This window comes from Anabrus simplex, chromosome 2, assembly GCF_040414725.1.
Source record: "Anabrus simplex isolate iqAnaSimp1 chromosome 2, ASM4041472v1, whole genome shotgun sequence".
Taxonomy (NCBI): Eukaryota; Metazoa; Arthropoda; class Insecta; order Orthoptera; family Tettigoniidae; genus Anabrus; species Anabrus simplex.
The window spans coordinates 647,602,353-647,619,079 of NC_090266.1; the positions used below are offsets into that span (position 1 = coordinate 647,602,353).

Consider the following 16,727-nt stretch of genomic DNA (forward strand, 5'->3'; position numbering starts at 1 on the left):
TTCACAGTGATGAAAGGGAGGTGATTGTTCACTTTTCTGGCTGAGTTTGTAACTGTTGTGAGCAGAGCAATTCACATTTGAAGGGTAAGAACCCCGTCCCCTAGTCAGAACAAAGGTTCCTATATGCCCATGCACACTTGCACACTGCGTGAGAGTTTCTCTCATCGTGTGACTAATGACGTTGGTGTTATTTTGAAGTGGAGTGGGAAACTTACTCCTGTTGTACGCGTTAGTATTAGTATTATGAGCACTACTTGTTTCTGAAAATGTTATTGTGTTCAGAAACCTTGCTTTTTACGTAAATATTACTAGATATAATTCATGTGTGAGATTTTTTTTTACAACTTCAGGACGGAAGTTATTTTTATGTACATTGCATATGTTATTTTAAGTAGTAATTTGTGTCTTTAATAAACAGCTAATCATGTCCAGCTCCATGGCTAAATGGTTAGCGTGCTGGCCTTTGGTCGCAGAAGTCCCGGGTTCGATTCCCGGCGCGGTCGGGAATTTTAACATTAATTGGTTAATTTCGCCAACATGGGGGCTGGGTGTATGTGTCGTCTTCATCATCATCATCATCATCATCATGCGCAGGTCACCTACGGGTGTCAAATCAAAAGACCTGCATCTGGGCAGCCAAACTTGTCCTTGGACACTCCCGGCGCTAAAAGCCATACGCCATCTCTCTCTCACAGCTAATCATTTCATTTTTATCTAAAATATATTACAACTTGCGTTTCATTTCAGTAGTAAATTTCAGCCTTACGTCCCACAAAACTGTGAAATATGTCATATTTATTTTAATGTGAGAGAAAGTCTCACGCGTGACCACTTGTTACATTTCGGCTAGTGACCACTCGCGGGTTAAGGACACTTTTATTTTCCATCCCGCATAGTAGGGAAAATAATACTAATCCAAAAATCACATAACCTCATTTCAGTTGAGAACTGTAGTGTAGATACAGTATATTAGATAATATCTTGCCTGCTATATTCGTGTGTATCTGTATGTATGTATGTATGTATCTTTCGTATAAATCTATTAGAGCAGAGCCTCTCAAACGCCGAAAATCACACGTGTGCAAACGAAACAGGTGTGGGGGAAAGAGAGAGACAGCGCCATTGCTCCAAATCGAGGAGTGGGGGTCTGCACTCGAGTCAACCAAGCGAAGTTGTCTTTTGCACCGTGCACAGGTGCACTAGGCACATGCACCCTGAGAGGCCCTGTATTAGAGCATAGTAGGATAAAATAGTACTAATAATAATCTGTATACACATTTAGCTTTGTTGGTAATCTTTGAGTAGTGCTTGCAAATTTCAAACTAGCAATTTTCATTTCTGTTTGAGCTTAGTAATAAAGTACATATTGTAATTAATATACGCCTGAACGTAGTTTAAAATTATTGTGGTGTATTGTAGTATCTTAGTAGAAATTAGCGTGCTAATTCTATTATCGTACAATATTTGTGTAGTAGGCCTATAATAGAAGTATCTGTACAAATTCTCTTACTAGAATTCTGTTGCTGTAATTAGAATAGGCTTAACTGCAGTTTAGAATTTTGTAATTCTTGTGTATTCCTTTCGGTATTCACTAATAAATGGCAGTTTTTATCCTGTTTGGGTGTTGTAGGATAAAAATATAGTACGACTAAGTAATATTGTAGTGTAGTAATATATTAATTACCTTATTGTCATGTGACCTCCGTGTACTATTCTAGACAATCTCTCTTTCATTTTTTGTGTGCATAGATTAAGATATTTTATTTTTCCTTTCCTTTTCATTTTTCCATAAAGAATGGCTAAGGAGTGCAAGTGTAGGAACAGTGGGTTTGGCCAGGCATTAAGGAGTATGAGGAAGAAGTTGGAGAGTTTGAGGGAGATAATTAGGATTCTCTCAGAAGACAAGAAGGAAGGTAGGCCTCCCTCAAACAATGTACAGGATAAAGTAGGTGATAAAGAGGGATGGGAAGGAAAGGGGGGAATTGTAGAAGACAGGTGATCTAATGTTTTACGGGGAAGGAGATTGCAGGCTAAGGGCTCTATTCAGGATCAGAATTGGGGACAGGTGTCTGTGAGAAATCAGTTCGAGGCCCTGCAGGTAGAACAACAGAGGGAAGATGAGGAACATGGAACTGCTGCTGAGAAGTGCGAAAGTAGGAGGAAGGGAAAAGGTAGCAAGAGGAAATGTGGAGTAGAGGATGGGAAAAGACAGCTGGAACAGGGTCATGGAAAGGAGAAAAGGGAGGAGGAAGTAGCTTCAGAAGCTGTCAGGAAAGATAGGGCTGACCAGGAGGAGAGGAGATCAAAGGAGGTGGGTAGGGTTGAGGCTGTGTCATGGGGGATTTCATTGTTAGACATGTGGGGGAAGTGTTTGGAGGAAAGGGAACCAGGGTAGAGTGTTATCCAGGAATTAGTTTGAGGCAGATGTTGACGATAGTAGAAGAGGATGAGGGAAGGAGAATGTGTTAGTGTTTCGCATTGGTACCAACAACATAAGACAAGCAGGTATAAGTATCAACATAGGTAGGGATCTGTGGGATCTGGTAAATGCAGCACGGCTGAAGTTTAAGGAGGCGGAGATTGTTATCGGTGGAATAATTTGTAGGAGGGATACTGACTGGAAGGTGATTGGGGATTTAAATGAGACTAGGAGTGGGTATGTGGGAAATTGGGAGTGAGATTTTTAGATCCTAATAGGTGGCTAGGAGATAGGGATCTGCTCTCAGATGGCCTTCACTTAAACCACAGTGGTACATATAAGTTAGGAAATTCGTTTTGAAGGGTTATAGAGAGGTACATTCAAGGAAACGGGGTGATCTAGGGGTCTGGAAGTCAAGTAGGAATGACATAAAAATGTTAGTGTTGAACTGTAGAAGTGTTGTAAAGAATGGAATAGATATATTATACCTACCAGCTATTGTAATACCAGTTGAATCATGGCTGAGAAATTATATAATGGAAGCAGAAATTTTCTCATGGAACTGGAGTATCACAGAGATAGGATAGGAATAGTAGGAGGGGGAGTATTCATTCTGGTGAAAGAAAAATTTTTAAGCTTTGAAAAAGTTGAAGATGACAAACATGAAATTCTAGGTGTATGGCTCATTTCTACAGACAACTTCTAGGTGTATGGCTCATTTCTACAGATAATAGCCAACTTGATATCTTTGGAGGATACAGACCAGGTAAGGGAAGCGCTGACGCTGATTCAGAATTATTTGATATGATAATCAGCTATGTGGGAAACGATATGGAAAGGAACGTGATTGCAGCAGGAGATCTCAATTTACCAAGTGTCCATTGGGAAGGTAATGCGAACAACAGGAAGCATGACCAACAAATGGCAAATAAGCTACAGTAATATGGGAAGGACAGCCGATTTAGAAAGTGATGGATCCAACTATAGGGAAGAATATTCTGGATGTGGTGCTGGTAAAACCAGATAAGCTCTATAAAGAAACGAAGTAATAGATGGTATTAGTGATCATGAAGCTGTTTTTGTTGTAGTTAAAAATAAACGTGATAGAAAGGAAGGTCTTAAAAGTAGGACTATTAGGCAGTACCATATGGCTGATAAAGTAGGCATGAGGCAGTTTTAAAAAAAAAGTTTAAAAACAGTAAATAAATATGTAAACAGACTCAGATTGTTTTAAAGCAATTGTTGAGGAATGTGAAAAAAGATTTGTATCTTTAAAGGTGGTAAAGAACGGTAAAGACCGAGCTCGATAGCTGCAGTCGCTTAAGTGCGGCCAGTATCCAGTATTACATGTAACTAATCTCATTATTAGACCCGTATTGAACTATGCTATGATATACTAACAATTTGTTGGTTATTGTTATTGTTAGTATATCACAGTATCCAGTATTCGGGAGATAGTAGGTTCGAACCCCACTGTCGGCAGCCCTGAAAATGGTTTTCCGTGGTTTCCCATTTTCACACCAGGCAAATGCTGGGGCTGTACCTTAATTAAGGCCACGGCTGCTTTCTTCCCACTCCTAGCCCTTCCCTGTCCCATCGTCGCCACAAGACCTATCTGTGTCGGTGCGACGTAAAGCAACTAGCAAAAAAACAAAAACCAAAAAAAAGAATGGTAAAGATCTACTTTATTATAACAGAGAAGTAAAGAGACAAAGAAGGAGGTGCAGATTGGAAAGAAATAGTGCTAGAAATAGCTGTGGAAGTAAGGAGAAATTGAAGGAACTTACTAGCAAAATTGAATCTAGCACAGAAGTCAGCTAAGGATAACATGATGACAAGCATCACTGGCACTCATACAAATTATAGTGAAAAATGGAAGGGTATGCATAGGTACTTTAAGGCAGAAACAGTTTCCAAGAAGGTTATTCCAGGAATCATTAATGAACAAGGGGAGTGTGTATGTGAGGATCTTCAAAAGGCAGAGGTATTCAGTCAGCAGTATGTAAAGATTGTTGGCTACAAGGATAATGTCCATATAGAGGAAGTGACTAATACTAAAGGACTATTCAAATTTACCCATGATAACAATGACATTTATAATAAGATACAAATTTGAAAAGTATAAAATCTGCTGGTATTGCTAAGATTTCTGGGGGTATATTAAAGACAATGGGCTGGTATACAGTATCATATCTGAAGTACTTATTTGATTATTGTTTGGATGAAGGAGCTACACCAAACGAATGGAGAGTTGCTATAATAGCCCCTGTGTATAAAGGATAGGGTGATAGACAAAAAGCTGAAAATTATAGGCCAGTCAGTTTGACATGCATTGCATGCAAGCTTTGGGAAAAAATTATTTCTCATTATATTAGATATGTTTGCGAAATTAATAACTGGTTCGATAGAAGGCAGTTTGGTTTTAGGAAAGGTTATTCCAATGAAGCTCAAATTGTAGGATTCCAGCAAGATATAGCAGATATTTTGGATTCAGGAGGTCAAAATGGACTGTATCGTGATTGACCTGTCTAAGGCATTTAATAGGGTGGATCACGGGAGACTACTGGCAAAAATGAGTGCAATTGGTCTAGACAACATAGTGACTGAATGAGTTGCTATATTTCTAAAAAATAGTTCTCAGAGAATTAGAGAAGGTGAAGCTGTATCTGACCCTGTAATAATTAAGAGGGGAATTCCTCAAGGCAGTATTTGTGGACTTTTATGTTTTCTTATATATATAAATTATATGAGTAAAGAAGTGGAATCAGAGATAAGGCTTTTTGTGGATGATGTTATTCTGCATAGAGTAATAAATAAGTTACAAGATTGTGAGCAAATGCAAAATGACATCAACAACGTTGTGAGATGGATAGCAGGCAATGGTATGATGGTAAACGGGGTTAATAGTCAGGTTATGAGTTTCACAAATAGGAAAAGTCTTCTCAGTTTTAATTATTGCATTGATGGAGTGAAAGTACCTTTTGGGGGTCAGTAAGTACCTAGGTGTTAATATAGGGAATGATCTTCATTGGGGTAATCACATAAATGGGATAATAAATAAAAGGTACAAACTGGGGCAAATATTCATTTGGAGCAAGGGGAGATAGGGATTGGAAGAACTTACCTAGGGGGATGTTCAATATATTTCCAATTTCTTTGAAATCATTTAAGAAAAGGCTAGGGAAACAACAGATAGGGAATCTGCTACCTGGGTGTCTGTCCTAAATGCAGATCAGTAATGACTGACTGACTGATGGCTCCAAACAAGAACTGACGCAGACAGGGAACTGTACAAAGGTGAAAGAAACAGAGCAAAACAGATAACAGTTTAATCCAAGAAGAAGTCTTCAGATTTCAGTAATAACCTGGAAAGGCTAGGTTAAGCAGTAGGGCAACATTTCTACACAATAACAGAGAATCTTAGAAAGAGGTGAGGGGAAGAAAATGAGTAGTACTTTTGGTAAATCAGGTCCGGCACCTCGGCATATCCGAAAACTGTAAAAGTAGTTAGTTTGACATAAAGCATGTATTATTATTATTATTATTATTATTATTATTATTATTATTATATTATTAATATTATTATTAATAATGTACAGCACCAGTATTTGCGTGGTGTGAAAATGGGAAACCACAGAAAACCATATTCAGGGCTGCCGACAGTGGGATTCGAACCCGCTATCTCCCGAATGCAAGCTGGAAGTCATGTGCTCCAAACCACTTGCTTGATAAAAGTAAACAATAGGCCTACTACGTAAAAACATCCAGGCTCTTTGGGCTTTTTCAATTATGAAATTATCATCATTTTGCCCCGGTTGGTTCAACAGTTGGATTGCTACACCTTTCCAAGGTGCTGGCGCTAGTGCGCCGTTGAGGCACCACTGCATGCATCCTATGTAGGACAATGTAGTGATGGTGCACTAGAGGTAGCATTTGCCTCTACTTATATAAATATGTGCTTTGGCCTTTATATCAAGAATTTTTCCAGAAGGAAATTTCCTTCTGGGAACTTAATTTTTGAAATACTATGTAACTTCTGATAAATTTATCAATCTGTGAGATGTCTGGGCCTTTGTCTGAAGTGACAGTGTTGAAATGGATGGGGTAGATATGACACAGACAGCCTCAGAATGGAATGCCCGTGTTCATAAGTGATGTGGGTACGTAATTTTGATTTTATCATCTTCATTCTTGAAAATGTTTCTTCTCCAATGTAGGTACTAAAATACACAAGACTTTTTTCGCAAATTTTAAGAAAGCCGGAAACTTCTCATTGTTAAGCATCTTTTAAATGCTAATAAGATTCTCCCTGTGAACTTGTCCTTTTAAGTTAATTGAGAACAACGCTTAAGTTCACTTAATTCCAGGCAGTTCCAAGTTAACTGTAAATGGATTTTCGAACAAGCAAATTTTCTCCACATTCACAGAAAAGTCTTTAAATCCATTTTCAAACTCATTCTTCAATAAGTTCATTAATATGTGTATTTCTTCATTAAGTTGAAAGAAGTGTTTCAAAATATAACCATGACTAAGCCATGATGCTATGATAAATTACATCGCCATATTCAGAATCAATTTCAGCCAGAAATGACTGGAACTGCTAATGGTTGAATCCATGTGATCAAATATAATTAATTGTGTTCATCCGAAAACCAAACTCCATAGCACAACAGCCCCGAAGGGCCATGGCCTACCAAGTGACCGCTGCTCAGTCCGAAGGCCTTCAGATTACAAGGTGTCGTGCGGTCGGTACGACAAATTCTTTCGGTAGTTATTCTTGGTTTTCTAGACTGGGACCGCTACCTCACAGTCAGATAGTTCCTCAATTGTAATCATGTAGGCTGATTGGACCTCGAACCAGCCCTCAGATCCAGGTAAAGTCCCTCACATGGCCGGGAATAGAACCCGGGGCCTGCGGGTAAAAGGCAGACGCACTACCCCTAAACTGCGGAGCCGGCTACTGTCTTCATCACCTGTTGTAAATTCAGTACTTTTCCACACAGCCTTTCTTAATGCATAATGTAGTGTAATTCAAGGGGCTTATCAATATTTCTGATCATATGTTTCTTATTCTTCCAATTATCCTTGTTTTGTACCAAGATCCTTGAATGTTTCACTCAGTTGGAGAAACAAATCCTCACCTGTTGTAGTTCCATGGATTCCTAACAATTTCTACTCTACGACCAAACACTCCCATGTGTACGAAGCTTGAGCTACGTTTGTTTTCACAATTAACGGTTTATAACATGGCAGGTTTCTAGTTTAAAAAAACTTCACTTGTTCATGTGGTGTAGGGTTTCAAGTACTTACAAAAAATACAATAGCTCAAAGCACCTATTGAAAACTACTTGTGTCGTCCATAATCACGTAAGTGGTCGCTGTCAAGCAAAGTCCCGTAAGTAAAATGGCTGCCAGCAAGATGTCCAATGGTGACATGGAGATTTTGATCAATTCTGGATCAGAAATGGAATACAGAGATTCAGAAGCAGAACATTATAATTTAAAAATCAAATACAGGTATGTACACACTTCATAACAAATGTGTCAGTTTCTCTGCCGACAGTCCTGTTATGGAACAAGGGAGTACTTTAATACAACCCTCTTTTGCCACAAGGGTGACAATGAAGCACTTCCTATCCAAGATACCCAGCACAGAGAAGAAGAAAAGGGTTTGAAAAGAGAGTAGGTGGATGTCTGAGGTGTGTGATATTGGTCTGTGTCTTCCTGGCTGCTTCCGAAAATTTCATTCCAGACAGGATTACTCGAACTAAAGGATAGGAATGGCACTGTACGTGAACGTTTCCTCCATGTTGATGCCTATGACATATTGTAACCAGGTAACATAGTTTATCTTTTCCATTTCTCATTTGCATTATCAATTTTCCTATGAAAGCAATACCGGTAATAATTCTTTTTGAAAACCAACTTACATTTTTTTCCATAAAATTTTTGAGAAGGTTTCCTAATATTATATTTAAAGATAAATTACCTCATCGGAAAGAGGAAATATGATTCATTAGCATAAGTAGAAGCACATGGTAGTGGTTCATTTCAAAATCTTTCAGTAAAACCTGAATATATCCAGAAAAAACTCCAGGATCCTCATACCAAGCACAACTAAACTGAGCAATATGGAAAAGTATTAGATGCCAGCTCCTCAGTAATTTCACACGCTTTGTCAACACCACGAATAAAATTAAAAGTTATGCTGTAGCACTGATGTCATTACTTACATCCACGCATTTTTGCATTGAAACATTTTGTTAAATTTGAAATAATTTTCTTCCATAATACTCCATCGTATTTATTATATACAGATTTGTGCATAGAGTCAAAATGATGCCAGATGATGTATTCTTTAAAAACTTAAATATCACTTTTTCACTGTTCTCGATACAAAAAAATTCATCAGCCTATTTTTTTTCTTTTACATTGGCACTCACTGTCCACTTTCCTATGTTTGAAAATGGGCATTTTCACAAACAAAATATTAAAATGCCACTAAATATTAGTAGTTAGAAAGAGTAAACCACAACTAACTTCCCAAAACCCTTTCTGGTGTAAACTGGCCATTTCCTATGGATGTCACAATGGAACGCAGCACACCTTTCATTGTCGAAGCAAGCACTGCAGCTGTATTTCCAAGAAATGAATTAAGAAAGTGTAATTCTTACCTGCTTTTAAAGTGGGAATATGCACCTTACAACTTTCTTACATAATGTCAAGAAGGAGCCTACAAATTATTTGAGAGATTTTTCTTACAGATTTATCTCCTTTCTCTGTAAATTACAACAAAGTTTTTGTTCATTAAGGTATTGGTCAATAAACAAATCATACGCTGCAACTTAAGCCTATTATCAAAACTTGGTCAAAGGGTCACATAAAATGACTTCATGAGCCAAGTCAGACCCTGGGTTAGTCCATGTTTAGTAAAATATGATTTACAGGGTCTTTCATAAAGAATGAACCGATTTTGAAGGCTTATTGTGCCGTACTCAAGCCACGCAGCGGATCGAGTCACATGTCAATACAAAGGGCGTGGTCTCACATTTATATTAGTCAGTAGAGTGCTCCATGCCTCCTCCCCTCCCCCGACTCCATTGAAGCTGCACAGCTCACTCACTCAATTGCTGTGTGAGTCTAACAATGGCAACACCTCAGCACAAAGCGTTCTGTGTTGTTGCGTTCGCACAGTGGGTCTGCGGTCACGGTGCAACGTGAGTTCCATAGGAGATCTAACGACGACGCGTACAGGCCCTCTCCCAAGAACATACGACGGTGGTTCCACAGTTCCAGGAAACAGGATGTTTGTGTAAAGGAAAAAGCCCTGGTCGACCGTGAACTGCACGGTCAGAAGAAAAAGTGAGGAGAATCCAAGAGGCGTTTACTTGGAGCCTCCGGAAATCCAAATCTCAAGGTCGCCATCAGCTTCAGGTGAGCAGTATCAGTATCTGGCATGTCCTGAAAAGACGCCTACACATGAAACCGCACAGACTTCAGCTGGTTCAGGCATTGAGATATGCTGACAAGGGACAACGGTTGGAATTCTGTGCTCAGGGTCTTTCATAAAGAATGAACCAATTTCGAAGGCTTATTGTGCCGTACTCACGCAGCAGATCGAGTCACATGTCAATACAAGGGGCGTGGTCTCACATTTCTATTAGTAGTCAGTAGAGTGCTCCATGCCTCCTCCCCTCCCCCGACTCCATTGAACCTGCACAGCTCACTCACTCAATTGCCGCGCGAGTCTAACAATGGCAACACCTCAGCACAAAGCGTTCTGTGTTGTTGCGTTCGCACAGAGTGGGTCTACGGTCTCTTAGCTTGCTTCCCCATATTACTCAATTTGAAACTCCTGAAGCACATTTTACAATATGAAAAATGATGATGATGACACCTTTTTGCGCCTTATTTTTAGTGACAAAGCAACCTTCCATATCAATGGCCATGTCAATCATCACAATGTTCAGATTTGGGGAACTGAACACCCACATGCTACAATCGAGCAGCAACGGAATTCTCCCAAGGTAAATGTTTTCTGTGCGGTCAGTAATGTCAGGGTTTATGGCCCTTTCTTCCTCACAACCAACACTGTCACAGGACAAAGCTATCTCGCAATGTTAAGGATCTGGCTCTTCCCTTTGCTGTAAACACACTTGTGCGACTTCATTTTCCAACAAGATGGAGCCCCGCCCCATTGGAGCTTACCAGTGTGAACATTTCTGAATAAAACAGTGCCTCAACGGTGGATTGGTCGACACACTGCTACGGATCGTGCTCTACTCGCATGGCCTCCCGGATCCTCAGACCTCATTCTCCCTGCAGCTTCTTCCTGTGAGGATACGTCAAGGACAAAGTTTATGTTCTGCCACTACCCACTATACTGGATGACCTTCAAGAGCGGGTAACACGTGTGATCAACTCAGTGGATTGTGATATGCTGCAACACATTTGGGAGGAACTGTCCTATCGCCTTGATGTGGTCCTTGCTGCTGGTGGTGGTCATATTGAATACTTGTAGGACTAAACTTGAACATCAGTCAAACACATGTGTCTTAGGTTTAATCTTGTACTACTGACTGTTGGGAAAATATAGCTTGATGAAATCGGTTCATTATTTATGAAAGACCCTGTAGTTTTTCCCATAGAAAAGTTCGATCCAATTCTATCAGAAAACGTTCTTCTGAAAGCCATATGAGTATAAGAACATCTTCCCAGTGAAAACCTTCGATGTCCATTTCATCTCTGCTGAGGTGACATCATTATCATTCAAAGAGGAAGTCTTCATACCTTTCTGCTTTAAGACTTGAAATGGAATGAATGGTGGAGTCTGATGACAAAAGGTACTGGATCTTCTACATATAAGTTGGATGATGAAGATGATGATGATGAAACCTCTGAGCACAGCTAAGATTTTTCCCTTTATCGCCATTGGTTTTTGTAGGTCCTGTAACAGCATAGCCTTTGGCGGTGCTATATGAGGATCCAACCAGCCTCCAGGTTGATGACCTAACAGACACACATATTTAAAAAAAAAGAAGTACTTGGTTGTGAAAATTTACTAGACACATTCTTCAAATCTTTTGGTCTCTTAGCTTGCTTCCCCATATTACTCAATTTGAAACTCCTGAAGCACATTTTACAATATGCTGAGAAAGGGTCCACTTGCACCAATTCTAATCATCCAGCTAAATACAGACAAAGTTCATTATCTACCCACTGAAAATATACATCACTCAGCCATAATGGTATTGTTTTTTAAACTTTAACAATGGAAACCAGAAATAAATGTTTAAAATACTGCATAACTGCAGCAGAAGTACAACTGCATTCATACAGTTAAGTGACCATATGAATTCACTTGCATCGAACACCTGAAAGAAAATATATGCTACAATAAACTGGTTCTCTGTTAATCAATCACTACTTCTTCTACTTTCCTAATCTTTTTCCCAGTTATCCAGGGTTGGCACTGATGTAGATTAAGCCTAGTTTTACGGCCGGATGCCCTTCCTGATGCCAACATTATGTGGAGGGATGTATTCGCTATTTCATGTTTATATAGGGATTGGTAGTGTAATGTGCTGTGTGTAAGATAAGTATTAAGATGATCACAAACACCCAGTTCCCAAGCTAGAGGAATTCACCAAACATGGTTAAAAAGATCAGGATGTGCACTACAAGAATGAACATACAAACGGTGGAGAAGTGAAGCCAGCCAAATTTTAGAAGATGTGAATTTATTTCTGGTATAACTTATCCAATTATTTTGACATATCCATCACCTGAAACTACTTTACAAGAAGCTGGGAGCTTGATAAGTTTTCATTCTTTCATAACAGACAATGAATCAATAGCAAGGCATAAGGGACCCACTCATTCAACTCATTCTTGCCTGAAAAAGTTGACAGAGGGACCAATTATAACAAATAAATTGACAATTTATTTCTTATAATTGCACTTCATTACTGAACAAAACCTGAAATTTATAGCTTATAAGAGGGATCGATTACTTAACATATTATGTGCATTCTTATAATAAACAGGCAGTATTTCAACAAAATCATTAGGAACTTGTAGTATAGTGCAATCTTTAATACTGAATATCAGGAAGTGATCAAGTTTTCAAAAGAATACCACTTAACCCTTCAACCCTTTCTGCAGATGTACAATATGGATCCTTAAGAATAGAATAAGTTTGTTGCAGCCATTTAACACTAAAGTTGCATATCATATTCACATTCATGCTTTCAGATCAAATGCTAATTTCTATTGATATTATTACTGAATCAAAAATGTAATTTTCCGAATTATTAGAGAAACCATTAATTTACACTATAAATCAAACCTTTGAATTAAGAAAAGAATTTTTAAAAATCAAGTGATATGCCTTTATAGGAAAAAAGAGAAACAGGTTAGACACATGTATAAAGTTATGTCACAAATATGACATTCACATGGAAACAATGTTTAAAAATATCTTTTAAAAAAAGGTATGCCAAATGTCACTTGGGCTACTGGTACCTACCCTTCACCCAGATGTTCCCGAATGTAGTATTTCTTGGAGTTGATTATCAGTGTTTGCTTAGAACAAATGCAACCCATTTTTAAAATTATATTCAGCCCTATAGTATTCATAATAAAACTCGTCAATCACGTAATAAAATTTCACAATATAATTCTACTTTGCTAGTGCACTTCATCACGACCAAAACTCAACATGCCATTCAGTGCTGCCAACATAACATTCAATCAATGTGACAGCCGCATCTTATCTTATCTTATCTTGTCTTGTCTTGACTTGATAACTTAATGGGCTTCGCGTGATAGCGGTGTACCCAGTCACTGACCCTATAATGAACATAGAAGTATGGAGGAGGTGAAAACGCAAGAGATAAAGTTATAAAAAAAAAGAGGTTATGAATTCTACGACTAATCTACAACACACAGGAGTAGCACAAGGACACACAGTACAAAACTTCAGGCCGAAATAATTTATCTCGATGACTTGCAAACACACGTACATGAACGGGTCAACATAAAAGGTAGAGACAAAGGGACAGAGATTAAAGGAAAGTGTTGGTGTCAGAAAGGTAATTCGATAGAGCTACCACCGTAGTGGGCGTGGGATTGAGTATCCACCATGACAACTGAGTGGGTAACGCGAAATGTTGCTAAAGAGCGTCTATAACCATTTTAGTCTATTAACTTCGAGCAACGGAAATTGAAACAAGATATGGTTAATTGTACCAACCGAAGTTCGACATTTACAGAGGTTAGACTCAACTAGTTTCATACGAAATAGCTGATCAGGCGTGCGCATATGATTTAGCCGCAAACGAATAATATTAATGATGTGACGTCTAGTATAATAATGGTGAGTAAAGCACGGAGAGCGCGCAATATTCGGAAAGAGCGTAAACAAACTACGACCTGCTCGACACGAGGGGTGACTCCAATCATCCTGCCATAATTGTCGGATCTTATCTCGAAAACCGCTCCAATAATCAGTGAAGGGTAACGCCAAATGGTACGCAACGCCCTGACCTTGAGCTGCCGCCTGAGCCAAGACATCAACCTGTTCATTACCTTTGATATTTGAATGACCCGGAATCCAAATTAAGGCAATCCTTTCACCTAATTGGTGTAAATCGAAACAGAGTTTGCGAAGATTTTGAATAAACCAATTTTTCCGGAAACTGTGATTATTTAAGGCTTGGAGCACACTCAGGGAGTCAAATGCAATGTAGGCACTGTCTAGTGGCGAATACTTTATGCATAGTAAGGCTTGATGGATTGCAAAAGCCTCCGCCGTAAAAATAGCTGTCTCCGACGGGAGTCAATATTGTTTTGAAATGTGTAAATCGGGTGAGAAAACAGCAGCACCTACACCTGGAGGGTTGTGAAATTTGGACCCATCAGTATATAATATTGGTGAAAGGTAATGAACATCTTGGGACTTCCTAGCACTGTGTGTCCCGAACGGACCAAAGTGTTGAAAACCACCGAATGATTGTAAAATAAGGGAAGGGACATGATAGTTTGCTTTAAATGGAAGAAGATAATTAGATGTGGACGGGGCACGAATAATAAAAGTACGAAGGGAGCTAAAGTAATTATATGTCCAGGCAAGGCTGGGTAACGTCGTAGGGGAGTACCTCGTTCCTAGTAGTAGCGTACGAGTAACGATAATTTGGGAAGGAGTGGGTGTGAGGTAAGAGAAAGAGAGAGAGAGAGAGAGAGAGAGAGAGAGAGAGAGAGAGAGAGGGAGTGTCCTGAGAATAAACTTGGAGGCAAGCAATTTTCTCCTCAAATGTAATGGGAATTCCGCAGCCTCGACCAAGGTTGCATTAATGGGGGAAGATTGCAGAGCCCCAATACAGAGTTAAATAAATTGTACCTTAATCGAGTCCAATTTAGCAAGCTTTTGATTGGCCGCCGTGTCTATGAAACCCGAGCCGTAATCAAAGGTCGAACGAATGATGTTTCGATGCAACAGTAGCATAGTACTGGGACCCGATCCCCAAGATCTCTGCCATAAGGAAAAAATAATGCTTTTTCGGAAGAGACTTTCCCACAAGGTATTGAACGTGAGAGTGCCAAAATAATTTAATGTCGAGGTAAATACCTAAATATTTAGTCGACTAGACAATCGGGATCGAAAAACCTTGAAAGAGAACAGGCGGGTGATCAGTACGCTGGGACCAAGAGAAAATTACCGCTCTACATTTATCGCAGGCCACTTCTAATTGACGATCGTGAAGCCAAGTAGCAAAATCCAGAAGAGTCGTATGTAAGGAATTGTAAATAGCTTCGATGGACGGGAGACTAAGATACATAAGCAGGTCATCGGCAAATTGTAACATACGAGCACTGCGTGTTATAATTTTCTCTAGTGACATCGAATATAGTGTAAATAAAATAGGACTGAGAATGTCACCTTGAGGAAGCCCCGTAGACGTCATACTTGCCTCGATATGATGAAAACGTTTTAATTGAAGCGTTCTGTGCGAAAACATGTTCACGAGAAGATTAAAAAAGAGGGGCGGGAACTTATAAAGGAGAAAGTTTTGAAGTAACACTTGGAGGTCAACATTATCATAAGAACCACGTAAGTCAAAAATATAGCCATCAAGGGTTCTTTCCGACAGCGTGCTAGAGTAATATTGTTAACAAAAGGTTAATAGCATCAGTGGCAGAACCACCCGGTAGAATGGCAAATTGGTATTTGGGAAGTATATCGTAATATTCTAGAGACCATTTAAGGCGTTCAAGAAGAATTTTTTGGAAAATATTCCGAAGGCATTGTCCAAGGTATATGCACCTATAACTGTCGGTAAGTACGGGTTTTTTATGGTTTCAAGAGGGGAACCAAATAAAATTCTTTCCAGGTGGAAGGAATCTGAGCAGACTCGAGGCAACGATTGAAAATCTGCAGTAAGGTCTGGCTCGCCAAGGGTGGAAGTTGTTTTAATACTGAACACGATATATCATCCCATCCAGGGGCCGAAGTATGTGATGTTTGGATAGCCAGATTCAATTCGTTGATATCAACTGGACTAAGGAGAGAAGACAATGTATTGGAGATAGGAGGAATATGGACACCATAATGTGGGGATACAAAATCCGGGGTTAGTTGATCAACGAAGCATAAAAGAGCCTCTATATTGAAGTGTATAGTAGATGGAGTACGAATAAAATGGTTGGACAGACCGGCAATCGCTCGCCATATATGTTTGGACGATGACTGTCCATTAAGAGAGGAATAAAGGCTTTCCAAGCCAGGCGGCGTTTTTCGTTAAGTACCTTTTTAATATGGGCGACAAGTATTTTATAATGTAAGTATGCTTGGAAAGTTCCAAAATGTCGAAAGGAGTGAAGTGCTGCCTTCCGTTGTGAAATTAAATCAGCACGATCAGCATCCCACCAGCGTGCATGTTGGATAGTTTTGGTCGGAAATGTGGCTGTTTAGGATGGTGTAGATCTAAACATTGAGTGAGAATTGATGTAAATGTATTATGGAGCATCTGTTGACCGTCAAAATCAGATAACTTGTTAACCAAAAACTGTTGAAACTGGGTTGTATTGAAGGGTAACGTGCGCCTACCCACATTAAGCGGGAGCAAAACGGCAGGTTGACTGTCAGCAACAACAATAAAGATGGGGAAATGATCACTCGAATGAGTGTCCTTGACTACCTCCCATTCGAATCTGTATGCTATATCGCTAGTGCATGTTGTTAAATCGACAACACTTTTCTTTTCAAAAGGTGACGGCACTCGAGTAGGCGAGCCGTCATTCAAAATGC

At 39.3% G+C, this 16,727-nt stretch overlaps 1 protein-coding gene across 3 annotated transcripts in view; it reads right to left on the bottom strand.

The window, feature by feature from the left end:
* LOC136864309 (serine/threonine-protein kinase 16) overlaps positions 1-13,188 on the bottom strand; it is a 113,759-nt gene extending 100,571 nt beyond the window's left edge. Inside the window, exon 1 of one of the 3 annotated variants that reach the window (XM_067141120.2) lies at positions 12,948-13,188. In XM_067141120.2, coding sequence (XP_066997221.2) covers positions 12,948-13,057 — 110 coding nt within the window. In that variant the 5' untranslated portion in view covers positions 13,058-13,188. The remainder of the gene's footprint in view (positions 1-12,947) is intronic. The other 2 variants (XM_067141119.2, XM_067141121.2) reach the window with 2 other exon arrangements.
* Positions 13,189-16,727: the final 3,539 nt, after the last annotated feature.